The sequence below is a fragment of the Zootermopsis nevadensis genome, unplaced genomic scaffold (genome assembly GCF_977971745.1).
Source record: "Zootermopsis nevadensis isolate Lab colony 2312 unplaced genomic scaffold, Znev_1.0 Znev_ptg000017l, whole genome shotgun sequence".
Classification (NCBI taxonomy): domain Eukaryota; kingdom Metazoa; phylum Arthropoda; class Insecta; order Blattodea; family Termopsidae; genus Zootermopsis; species Zootermopsis nevadensis.
Window position 1 is genome coordinate 10,065,290 of NW_028259149.1, and position 13,390 is coordinate 10,078,679.

Consider the following 13,390-nt stretch of genomic DNA (forward strand, 5'->3'; position numbering starts at 1 on the left):
GCTATAGTGCAGTCCCTCCAGGCATGCAGTAGATAGTTCCTTAAATTTGGCCACAACTATTTCATTTGATATCCTTTCAAATTCATTATTCGTTCATTATTCTACCGTTCGAATTTCGTTTATAGAAAGCGTCGTCAAATAAACCACAAATAAATAGATACACGAACGTTTTATAAGTTACAAATAAAATAAAATATTATCGTTCCCAGTATTCGGATCATTCGTGTAAGAGGCTTTTTATGATTGTCGAGAGACATCTCTTTGAAACTCTTGGAGTAGGCTAATGTTTTGCCTCAGATTCAGTTCTGTGCTTATTTACATCATTAATTTATCATTACAATACAAACAGAATTGTCTCTTTTAAATAACTCAGAAATTTGAAGAGAAATAAAGCTGCAAAAAAGGGAAAGCAACTCCCTGAATTCCTGTCTAATAGGTCTACCTGTTATTCAAAACGCGTCATATTATATTCCTTAACACTTTCTTTCAGATTATCACTGACCTGCTCGCTGTATGTAACGGCATCACATTATTACTGTGTCTTGTCATGTAATCAGTCCAGCATGTTTAAAAATTATGAACACTCGCAGTATTTATGTATTGTCATTGCGATGCGAAGTGTGTGGTGAATTGTGACATAGAACAGTGCTAAATGTACAAGCGGAAAAGTGCTTGAAAGCAAGGAATGGCGAATTATTTCAATAAAACAGATCACAGCAACGAATTGTTGTACCTTATAGTACACTTTCAATACACTAGTACTTTCTGGAATTCTGGAGCGAAACTTGAATGAATTTTAATGCAGCAAATAATAATAATAAAAAAACTAGCTTCAGTTTTTTCTGTGTCCTGTGGTTCAAGCCACGTCTCGAGACGATCTTCCTAACCACATGAAAATGTAAAAGAACAATTATCTTGAAAGCCTGTATTTTAACGTGGAACAAAAATCCAAACTTGGGAGGTCCTGGGCTCGAAACCATGCATGCTGGAGAAAACTTAAAAGGCGTTACGTTATCTAATCTTGGAGCGAAAACGATGTAAGTCTCGCTTATGTGTAATGTAAAAAAATGTAATTAAAATATTGAATATTTCCGAAGATCCAGCCTGCGGACTGACAGAGAGGCAGAGTTGACTTTCCACAAATGCACGCACTTTGTTAAAACGCATGTCTTTTTTATTTTAATCTTGCTAGTCTGTGCTCCCTATGTTATCAATATATACACGGAATTGTGGCTCTAGACCCGCAAGTTTCCCGTTAAGTAGTAAAGTAACAAGAATCTTACGCGAATGACGATGAGATTAGGGGTGGCAACCAGCTGCGTTGAGCTGCGGAAGGCCCCCCATCGGTACAGATGCGTGTTAATGGAAGTCGATAATTTGTTTACCGCCAGCCAGAGATATATAAGGCAGGGCACCTTCGATGGGGCCCACAAACATTCCAAAAGGCACCTCTAGTCAGCTCGTCGCGTGCCTGAACCACACAGAAGACAGGTAAGAACGGGAGTAGATTTCAGGTTTTCGTATTGTGGCTACGGGTAGAGGTACCGGGGTTCGAATCCTGGCACTTGCGGGGACTTACTTTCCTCTTCGTAAGTATTGTGCCCAGACGGGCTTTGGCGCACGTATACTATCAAGTCGGCATCAGGCATAAAGCAATTCGTGCTTGAAGCTAACCACTCATCTCCTTCTAATGCTGAGGTTAGCAGTGCGCACCCACTTGGGCCTTCACGACTTGATAATTGGGAGTAGAAACTTTACCTCTTAGAGTTCACTATCACTAGGTGATTTGTATAATACAAAAGTATATAATAAAATTCAGGTCAATACACAAACTTTATTTAGATGTTAAAATTTAAAATTTAAATGTTAAAATTTAAAATTTAAATTTGCGCCATTCATCACTATAACGATGTTACAATAGAGCGCCTGCATTCACTTCACTACATGTTTCGATGCAAAGCATCATCTTCAGGTGTTGTCTTTTAAAACTACTTTATATTATAATGCATGTCTTTCAATATATTCGTCCGTTTTGTTCATTATTGTAGCATGTGTTCCGCTGATCCTCCCGTTTTACGCATCTTATGTTTGTTTTGATTATTCATAAGTCGTGTTGTGTGGTGTATCTACGTCTGCTTAGGTTGACTGTCTGTTCTTATCATGTAATATCCAAAAATTCTCACTTGCTTCGCCATTCTTAATGACCACATATTTTATTCGGCGCTTTGTTTTCGAACACTTAAAATATGTCCAACCAGAAATATTATTTCGTTATATACCCTGAGCTTAAGCGTATCGGAAATTAGTATTTATGAGATGAATAAGAACAAGCTTTTCCAGAATGTATTCATCTCCTCATTTCATCGTGTACAGTATCTCATTTATGTTTGTTGCTTTTGTTCACATCGCAGATCTACATACATTTTGAAACTTATTTGCACCTACATTATGAGTTACGGTTCAGTAAACATTTAAAAATGTTTCTCGGCCACTGTTTTGTCACGTACTGAAGTGTGGTTTAGATTTGGGTTTTGTCCATTAAATATTTTAATAATAATCGTTTAGAGACAGAGACTGTTGGAACAGTGAGTTTGGGATTAACGCTCGAAATTCTCTGGTTTATGCACTATATCGATAAGGCGAACACTGATGTCCCAGTGAAAATGTTAAAGTTTTCTGTACACGTATTTTCCGCTTCACACGGAAGATGAAAGTTGCATATTATTTTTATTTATTCTTTCGTACTTTCTCTCTTTGGTATATCATATTATCTGTCTCCATCCACACAACTATCTTCCATTGAATGACGCCTTTGTTTTCTCCACCTCAAAAGTTCGAATGGTCCGGAAGTCAATGACCACTACTTGCAAGGGGTTACTGAAACAAAAGTTAGTCGCCTGTCATATTTCTGATTGGACACAGTGGCTTTCTACATCAGTGTTGTGTGAATCAGTTGGTTAATTAAATTTCACCACTCTCCCCCACGCCCCAACCCCGTGATTCTCTTTCACTTTCTATGCTAACTGATATCAATTAATCTGGTTTTACTTTCTTTATATTTGTGTTCTGAAATAGAAGTGACGTAGTGATAAACTGAAAGGTGATGGCCGGTGTCTACAAAAAAGTAGTCCTTGCCCCAGGATATCAGTCTATCACAGCATGTCAACAAGTGAAACGAATCTTGTGTTTCTGAAGAGCACCGCTAAGTGATCCATCCATGCAATTAGCAAAGAACTTATTACATTTGTACTCTTCTTACCTCGTATGGGTGTGAAACTCGGTCTGTCACATTGAGGGAAGAGATGAGGGCAAAGGATGTTATTTGAAACAAAACACCAAGTAATGAAGAATGAGGGAGAAGTACACAATGAAGAAGTTCTTAATTTCCATTCTGGAGGTAATCGATTTAAATCTCGGATTACAACACCGGTTATAGTAATTGAGTTATTTCGAGTGAATGTTGGGGTTATAGATTTAAATAAGCCACAATTCCCTCCTCTTAAATTTTAACCTGTTACAGTTCGTATGGTAGCATAATCAGGGACAATATTTGCAACCTCAGCGTATCTCTCTGACCTATGTTAATATTATGGACAGCAACTTACGGAATTTTATGGAAGTTCGTATGAGACATTTACATCTTGATACTTGTCAACTCCTTTATATTTTAGGTTGGTCGATCGTTAATTTTACAGGTGAAATTTTTTTATGACATGGAAACGAATATTGCATAGTCTAAGTAGAAAAATTACAAAATTCTTACTTCGAGTTTGGGCAGAAGATATACTGGTTTGTCTACTGAGAAGGTTAGTCGTAGGAATCAAGGCTTCGGACCCATAAAAACTTTACATGTAGAGAGTATACAGCTTATGAACCTACAAACAGGTACCGTAAAGTGTAAGATTTCACACAAGAGACTGCCATACCACATGAGGTTGAAGGCTGCAGTGACGTACAGATACATTTAAGTCATTGACAAAGGTAACACCGTGGAGTTTTACCTCCATGCCCCTAGATGTCTTTGTTACGATGTACGAAGTTATATTTCTAGTAGCGTCCCTGTGTCGAAGAGCAGCGCCATGAAAGGGTGCATGGGCGTGGATGTAACATTCTTTGCAGCCGTCCCATATCTCAGGTTTCTTTACGCGGAAACTCAGGTTGGCGTCCAGGTCAGACCATGTGGAGTTTGTGGTGGCACTAGGACAGACTATTCTCCGAATCCTTTGGTTTTCACGTGTCAGTATAACACCACTGATGCGCTATATTCAGTCGTGGATCACCTGGGGATGGACAATGGAACCATTTGAGACGCAGTCCCATACAGACATAGTCTCACCCTGTCGAAGTTGGTGGTCGGTCAATTTCACTTTTCTGTAATGCCCTGATTTAACAAATTTGTCAGCTTCTGTAGAGACTGCAAAAATATTAAATTTCTGGCCTTTTAACCACATTACTTCAATCTCACAATTGGCAACGCATCTTACTCGCATTGGAATTGTACCTTATTTGATGTACGACAGGGAAGCAGTTCTTGGTTTTCTCCAGTCCCTCTATTCAAATGACACATTCTTCCTTCATTAAGAGTCCAGCATCACTTCCTCCCACATCCCTTTCAATCGCCAGACTCTAACCTCGGCACTTTATATGGTGTCGTACAACAACCGAATAAACAAAAGAAGTAGGCCCAATCTTCCTTGGCGCACGCGTCAAGCAATGGAATGCTGACTCATTACATGTATTCGCCTTCGAAATCTGCGGGAGATCACATTGGATAACTGTATATTGTTCGCCAAGGCTGCAAGATTCAGGAACCACTTCTAAACCATAATCTTTAATTAAAAACAACAATCTGGAGACAGGACAAAGAAGTCATTGTTCATTCGTCAAGTGCGCATCAATCGAGGATTTGTTTATATATTATCGATGTAAATAAATTACATAGTTCTCATATTACTATAGTTCTTATATTACTATCACAGTCGTCAATTGTTAGAGGTTCTAATTAAGAAACCTGAGGTTTGAAAAGAAGTCTGAGTTCATTGTTAAAAAATTACTCCCGGAAGTCTCGGAAACCTAAGAAATCCGGAAGACATTTATTTACGTTTATAACCTTGGACTAGTCCTATGTAGGAGCTCAACACTGACGACAAAGGTTTTGTTAGATCTACAAAGTAACTTTGTCTAACACTGGACAACTCTTCGCTTGAGCTGCATTAATCTTGTGTTATGATACGTTTCTTTTTCCATTACGACACCTTTCTCTTGACATTTCAATGGAGGGGTGTATTGCTGTACAAAATGGCGGATTGCCGTTAGTTTCTGTCAAGTTGTTCACCGAGGCAGTAGTGTTGGAATAGTTCTCTCGATATTAATAGTAATATCTCTTCCAGTGTTAAAATAACAACAGCACCGCTTTGTTAAATACATCGAATACACTCTCAGTTGCAAGCAAAAGGTAAGAATAAAGATTTGTGCTTAGTGAAAAAATTGTGACTTATATGTAGGTTCTGCTATAACATTCAGATAAATGTTTTTTTATAAAGGCATGTATGGGTCTCCAATTATTTGACGTGTAAAATTATTAGGTCTGGCGACTTTGTTCAGGGTAAGGTAAAGGTTAAGTATCCCTGTGTCTCAGTTATGACGTCATGAAAACATATAGGGGCAGTGGTGTTAAAGCTCAGCGGTTTTTAGTGTAGATGATGGTGAGTGGTCAGACTCATGTTTCAGCTATTTCATCCATCTGCAAACAACCCCAATGCCCCACTAGATTCGAAACTGAATTGTTCCAGAACCGGTGTGGATACAATGACGGTTAATACAAAAATTCCTATCCCAGCCAGGAATCAAATCCTGGATCTCCGGCTTATTACTCACTGAGATATAAAATGCCAAATTTTAAATTAAAACTGAAACCGATAGTTCTAATATTTGTTATGTTATTGTTGGAAATACCTGGCGGCAATTTAAAATTTCTGGTCTATATGACACTTGTATTATAACAAAAAACCAAATTGACTGAAATAGGTTTCATTTCTAAAGGGTTTTGACTACGGTAGTTTACACTTAAAATTATTCATTGTCAGGACTTTTCCCATCGTCTGTTTTTTAAAACCACGACGTTTCGGAGGTTGGTTCTGTCTCCGAGACGTCGTGGTTTTAAAGAACAGACGATGGAAAAAGTCCTCGCAATGAATAATTTTAAGTAAAATAGGTTTACATATTACCTCTGGGCGGATATCGTGCAATTTGTTCTACTTGTTTCTTATTGCATCAAGACTATAAAATTACGAATACATGAATGAGAAACGGCAAATTTATGAACACAGTGTCTGGTAAATTGTGGTAAAAAGCTACCACGGCCTACTTTGAAGTATAGTTTTACCCAGGTATTTGTCCGAAGAAGATGCCAAGTAGATCTGTCAGAACAAATAATCTATCTCCTTGCTGAGACTCCAGTCGTTTGTTTGTGTGTCGCCTTATCGGAGGAAACAAGTTGCAGAGTTAGTTTCCAGCCGGTTGCTACTTTCGCTGTCACGATTCAGCTATTTGTTTCTCGCGGTCGAAATGAAAAGGACATGGCCATACGCGATGAGGAAAAAGTACAAGAGTAATTTCCGACAATTAAACTATTAGATCATTATGAAAATGGAGACAGTGTGTTTTTCTGACATTGCCTAGGCCCACGAGTCGACATGGCGACGTCATATCCCAGATCATCGACGTAAAAATTATTATCAATGAACAGATAATCTACTGCTAGCATTTTATACAATCATCAATATGTGCCCAACAGGAATTAACATGTATGAAATACCACGTCGAGACGCTGATAGTTGATTAGCTACCATCAAAATATAAGAAGTGGTGAGTTTATTTTTTAATATAAGCTAGAAAACCAGTTCTGTGATGTTGAGTTGTTTGGAGTTTTTCTGTGTACAAAATGTTTAACTATTTCCATGTTACAAACGACATTTCTTTCTGAGATATATCGGCTATTTCTATCAGTGAAAATAAAGTCTTATTTTATCCCTTGACACGTCAAAACGGTTTCACTTTTTGAAACACGAAATTTACCTACATGATATTTAAAAGTTCGCTTCCTATCCCAAAGAAAACAACGTGTCTCACTTGCAACAATCAGCCAGTTAATGCTGTTTAGAGATAAATCCCGTTTATTCTAAGAAACATACGAAACCCATAAAAACATTATGTGGACAGAATGTAGGGTTTGTTGAATGTTAAAGTAGGCAGCGCATGCAGCTACCATTGCGCTAAACTGTTATGCATATATTGCATAAAAACAGGGAAGTCCGAAGACAATAATTTTTTCAAAATTGACCCAGCATGTAAATTGTTAGGCTTAAGTTAAGAACGTACCGTATACATTTCCTGTGTTTTGTTTATGTCTATTTAATTTTTTGTTGGTGAAATGAGGTTTTTCAATTTGTGATACCATTTTCCATGTACTTGTAGGTGGTTATTAACGTTTGGGAGGAACATATCACCTCCATGTTTTACCATAAACACAGAGGCGATAAGTTGCTAACCATCTTCAATAATTCATCGTCACAGCTCAGAAAACAGAAATTCACATTTTCACGGATGTGAAAACCTCAAATGCATTCACTTGTTTGTTTGTTCATGTTCTGGTTTAGTACCGTAATTTCCTTGCTTGCTGCGATGGAGCAACGCAAGATCTCTGAAGCAGTGGTATTAGCGATGTCTGTGGCGTTCCTGGCCGCCACCGTGGTCGTCCCATCGGGAGCTACGAGTTATTCCATTGGAGTCTGCATTCGAAATTGTGCCCAATGCAAGAAAATGTTTGGGCCCTACTTCGAGGGGCAACTCTGCGCTGACGCCTGCGTAAAATTTAAAGGAAAAATTATACCCGACTGTGAAGACCTCGCGTCCATAGCACCATTTCTAAATAAATTTGAATAAACCCAGCTTAATTTTCTGCAAACGCTCTTAAGAGAAGATTTTAAAGTGTATTTCGATGTCTTGAGTGTCAAATGTTATAGGAGATATTCTTATATTTTAACAGGAATTGTAGAGCGCTAAAGTAGGCCTAATCCTAGCGTATAACAAAATGACAGTTAATTTTGTACAAACATAAGGCCTAAACAAACGACTGATATTCCCTGTGTTAGTTTTAAATTGCTTTACAAATCAACCATATTAATTTCGTTACTTTGTGTGCTGTTTCAGACAATTCCCCGCTGATATTCTCCTCCTTTCCATATTTCGGGACTGTTATTACTCTGGCTGGTTGCCAACATGACCGGTGTTTTCAGGATTTCCATTGGTATTACGAATACAAATTATTATTACCAGTTTAACTTTAACTATCATTGCTGTTTATATACGCAGGCCTGAATAGAGCTCTACAGATTGCAAAAAGCTGAAGTACAGCAACGTACAGGGCACGTCACTGGAATAAAAACGTACTTTGAAAAATGTAACTATAATTAAGCCTTCCCGTTTATTTTCACTATTATTTATTTTTTGGTCTTTTAGTAATATTAAATTGCTAACCGAAATTAATAATTTTATATGTACATTTCAAGACGAAATTATACTGATCACTAAACAAACAAACAAACACATATTAGAAGAATAGACCTTGAAACAATTGAATATAGAACATTGTAAATTTTTAACATGTACATCTGTCTTTATAAGAAAATTCATATTTTACAAATTTCAGAAAGAAACTGGTGTTGGCAATCTTGTTGGGTCTGTATAAATGCAGTAGAATTTTCGTATTTGTTCATTGCCATCTTTCGAAATTTATCGCTTTGAGTTTGAACACTTGCGTACTGTTCAGAGGGTGTGCTTAACAAGAAGCAGTACGAAGTTTATTAATATTCTCTCGTGAAGGCACAGTGTAAGACTAGCTTAAATACGGCATTGTCACTGTGTTATTCAGACGGCTGAACCTCTATTATACTTTTGCACTGAACTGTAGGAACACTCCACTGCAAATTATTATGAAAACAAGGTGTAATTTGTGTAGGGCCTGTAAATATGGTTGTGCAACAGAAATTCTTGCGTGTGTATAAAAAGGTAGCAACAAAATTTATACTTGCTGGTACATTGGTCTTTACGCTAGAACGTAATTTGATATTACTAATTCATTATTTTACTTCCATGCCCTATACTGTTTCTCAGGTAGTGTAAATGACGCAACAATTTGGAAAAGAACACGCTAGAAACCACTAAACTATCCATGTGACGTAGAGTGGAATAGCATGATGATGAAGGAATCGGTAATAGTTTACTTTATGGCCCTTTCTCGGCATTTGTATAGATGTACTGAAGAAAACAGGAAAATTTGCAGTCATGATAACCTCCTCCGGATCGAGATCTGAACCCGAAGCCTACCGAATGTAAAGCATTAGTCAGCACCAGTCAGTCAACTGCAACGTTTGGATCTGATCCTCTGTGTATCAAATATGTCACCGACAGTTTCATACCAAAGATACACAAGACATCAACACAGACGACAATTTGAAATGAGATTGGGAAGTAATATGGTGAGTAATTATTTTTATGATTTTAATGTTCTTCTAGGTTTAATATTCCATTTGTATCTCGACCTGTTTTATGTAGTAAACATAAAGCACCGAGATCTGTTTACAAACACTAAGACGTCGTGACTGATTTGAAACTGACTGTACTAGTTATACACGTTCTGGTTGACTAGTTCATGCGCTGTATTTTATTTAGCATCTAAACACTGATTTAGTCAAATGCGATTATAAATTTCGTTTTTCTCGTACAGAAAGACCATTCTGTAAACTCCTTTCATAAGATTCTCATGATTGCTAACAAATCCAGTTTTACTTGAACAAAATGATCCACATTCTCAAAACCTATTCAAACATAGATTATCATTTATCGAATTGATTTAATACTTTTGTCGTTACACAAAATATAGAAAACCAGCAACTTTATTTTTACAATTAAAAGATTTCATTAATGTCAATGTATTGGAAACTTCCAAAGAAGACAAATAATTGTGCTCCAATTTTTAGAATATTGAAACTCTCATGTAAATATTAATTAATTTATTATTGCAAGTACCTTGTAAGCAGAAATATAATTGTACAATTGACGTAATAGTAATTATAATATGTTAAATGTCACCCACATTTATTACTGTGATGTCGCGAAGTTTTGACTTATGGATAATAGAAACATACGAATGTCGTTATATGTCGCGAAGAATCATAAATTAATTGCTTTACTTATTACAGTTTCGAATATCATATTATCAACTGTATCTATGTTTTATTTTGAAAGTTGTAAGTTATAAATTCATGAGTATAAAATTGGAATAAAATTCCAAATTGTGGAAAGGGAGAAATAAGCATTCCAACAAAAACTTCCCAAACTATGTAACAAAACTATAAATATTTAAATGAATTAGAAGAGTTTTTATTTAAAGACTTGCATCGTTAGACGCTGAACTACAATCGTAAGTTCGTATAGATATCAAACACAAATTCATTTATATTCCTATGTTTTTAATTAAATTAAGTTGACTGTGATGCTTGTTATAACAAGTTGTTTAATTGTTGAGAGAGGTTAAGAAGCTTAATTTTTAAGTCTCTTCTGTATAGTTCTCTTTTTATGAACATGACTGTGATAAATCGAGCTTGTAATTTATAATAATTGTATGTATCGTGTGCCAAGCATTCAAGGGTTGCCTTACATAATATTAAACTCTTTTTGTATCTGTTTTATGTATGAACTCAATATATTACGCCAAGATATATTTATTGAAGAGTGTCGCTGATTTTTTATGTTTTATTTGTATTGTTGTTCCTTTAACTTCAAATTATGATACAGTTTTACAAGTAATTTTTGTATTAAGTAAACATATATTATTTGTTTTAATAAAAATGTTAAGTACATAACCTAAATATTGTTATTTCAGTTCAACAACTTACTATTATGTAGACTAGAGGGATTATCCTAACGACGGAATTTAATTAACAATGAATTAATTAGAATAGACAAATGTCGAACATACAGTGCTTGTCAAATGTTGAGGCTGGACTTATATTCTCTAGCTCAGGGATGCCATACTAGCGGCCCTCTTTCATGTTTTGAGCGGCCTTACTAAGTTCTCAAATTACTAAAGATGAGCGGCCCCAAATTCTCTAATTATAATACATTTTATTGAAGCAGAAGATCTAAACAATATGATTTAAAATTTAGCTCTAACCGCAAAGAAAACACTACGTCTGTATTAATTTGATTAGCGCTGTTTAAGGAAATAATCGCTCTTTATTCTGGAAATTATACAAAACCTATGAATTCAATCTATGAGCAAAATGTAGTTACTGAATGTTTCTTACAAGTGGTGCATATAGTTACCACCAGACTTTAAAAGGTTAAATTTTAAACACACGTCTAATAGCTAATTATGTACTGCTGTTTATGTTAAAATTTAATAAATTCCAAGTGTGTTTAAATGTGAATACAATTTACATTTGCGTGTGCTTGTCTGAAAACAGAGGAAAATTTTCCATTAGCATTAGTGGTGGTATTCATTTTTCACACTCATGTAATGATCTTCAGCAACATAACCTCTTTTTTAAGTTTGACATCCCTGATTCAGGTTATTTTTATGATTGCTGTTTTTCTCTTTGTAATTTTTTAATGTTCGCATCCTGAGCATATTAAATATATTTTAAATACAGTTTTGTTTCCCACACAATTATTTCCAAAGAGGTGATATGAATATATCACTTGATTTTATTCGAGAGAAGTGCTTTATCACACCTCTGCTTAAAAATATACAGAATGTTCATCAATATAGCCTCTTGAGGAGTCCGCGGAGAGTGTTGGGATTGTTGCAGTCAGGCAGTAGGTTCCCGTTGGTGGAAAGGCACGACTCGACGCAAACCTGGCCTTCGAAATAGTGTCCGTACATCTGCTTGCACTGCCCACAGTTCCTACAAAGCACAGCAGAAGTGTAAAGATCTCGACATAAATTGGATCTGGTTGGTTAGCTTCACTTTCCGGCCGACTATATCCCGGTTGGATTGGAGGATGTGTGTGTTACATAGCCGAATGTTTGTTGATAAATAAACTGCAGTTGGCCATCGGTATCGAACGTACTAGCTATAGGCTGGCCCACACACGCCCAGAAATGTAAGTGACGCTGGACACCATCAAGTTTACCGCGCACACAACGACCCCCCATAAAATATTTCGATTATATAAAACTTACGTGATACAGACTCCCACGTTGCTTCCAGCCCAGCAATCATCAGTTGAAACGATGATTAAAACGGCTAAATAAAAAACCGCACCATGTCCAGTCTGAAAATTAAAAAAAACTGACAGTCGCTCATCCATTGAAGAAATTCTTCACATTTTATGAAAACCGAAGTTTCGTTACTGTGTTCATAATAACCATTCTCTGGTACTTATTCTGAGCCAGTTGAATTCAGTCCACGCCATTAAATCTTATAGCTTTAAAATTAAATTTAATATTATCCTATCATTTGTTGCTGGTAATTCCAGATGATATTATTATCAGCGGCTCTACAGTTCTTGAAGGACCTTCGGCCTTCTCCCACATGGGAGGTTTCTTCACCTTTTCAGACATTTGGTAAGACTCCTTGGACGATTGATCAGTCCGCCTTAAGGCTTCTACCTATACAGGACAGCACGACACACACAGACGCGGACAATCATGACTTGAGTAGGATTCGAACCCACGATTCCAGTGTCCTAATGATCCAGGCTCCAGATCGCGCGGCAAATGTGATCGGCCCAGAAGAGATTACATTTACTAAAAAACTTAGCGGATTTGACTCACCATGTCTCTTCGTTGAGATGTCTCCTCTTCAACTCCGGTTATGCTGACGTTTACTGTAATGTATGTGACGCCAGATTTTAACTTCCACCTTTATATAGACGCTGACGTCTAAGACACATCGACAACGACAATTTTGTTGTGTTATGGGGGTGGGGAGGCAGTTTCTCCATGCCAACACCCGCCGCGACTTTGTTTGGTTTCACGGAATTGATGTCGGTGAAGAAATACAATAGTTTCCCACCTTAGTCTTCGCAGAAACGTTTCGTGATTTGCTTGGCGCTATTATTTATTTAACGTTTCATAGCGCAGTGGCAACTGATGTGACACTGTAAGACATACAGTGTGACGGAATTCCTCAGGGGCTTAGTAATTTTGGGGGCAGTAGCGAGCAAGTTTGCACAAGGGTAACGCTTCGAGGCGAATATCAGCCATTTTAATTTAAGTATTTGTGATTTACCTCAGTCCCTGTGTGCGATTGCTGAGACAGAAACAGATCACAACCGATTAGTTCCACATCCATTTAAATTCACCAAACATAACCACCACCCC

The 13,390-nt window shown here is 36.8% G+C and overlaps 2 protein-coding genes across 4 annotated transcripts; one reads left to right on the plus strand and one right to left on the minus strand.

Annotated features, from left to right (window-relative positions):
- Positions 1-1,447: 1,447 nt before the first annotated feature.
- LOC147873657 (eclosion hormone-like) lies at positions 1,448-10,925 on the plus strand. Of its 3 annotated transcripts, none has more exons than XM_087350371.1 (2): positions 1,448-1,491; positions 7,659-10,925. In XM_087350371.1, the coding sequence occupies exon 2, from the start codon at positions 7,684-7,686 to the stop codon at positions 7,942-7,944; it is 261 nt and encodes an 86-aa protein (XP_087206497.1). In that variant the 5' UTR covers positions 1,448-1,491; positions 7,659-7,683; the 3' UTR covers positions 7,945-10,925. The 3 variants fall into 3 exon arrangements, with proteins under 3 accessions (XP_087206497.1, XP_087206496.1, XP_087206498.1); XM_087350370.1 differs by lacking the exon at positions 1,448-1,491 and adding an exon at positions 5,179-5,455; XM_087350372.1 differs by lacking the exon at positions 1,448-1,491 and adding an exon at positions 6,152-6,867.
- LOC147873658 (eclosion hormone-like) lies at positions 10,059-12,921 on the minus strand. Its single transcript, XM_087350373.1, has 3 exons — positions 12,842-12,921; positions 12,248-12,339; positions 10,059-11,969 (listed from the first exon to the last, which is right to left on the minus strand). The coding sequence occupies exons 1-3, from the start codon at positions 12,842-12,844 to the stop codon at positions 11,825-11,827; spliced, it is 240 nt and encodes a 79-aa protein (XP_087206499.1). The 5' UTR covers positions 12,845-12,921; the 3' UTR covers positions 10,059-11,824.
- Between the last annotated feature and the right edge of the window lie 469 nt (positions 12,922-13,390).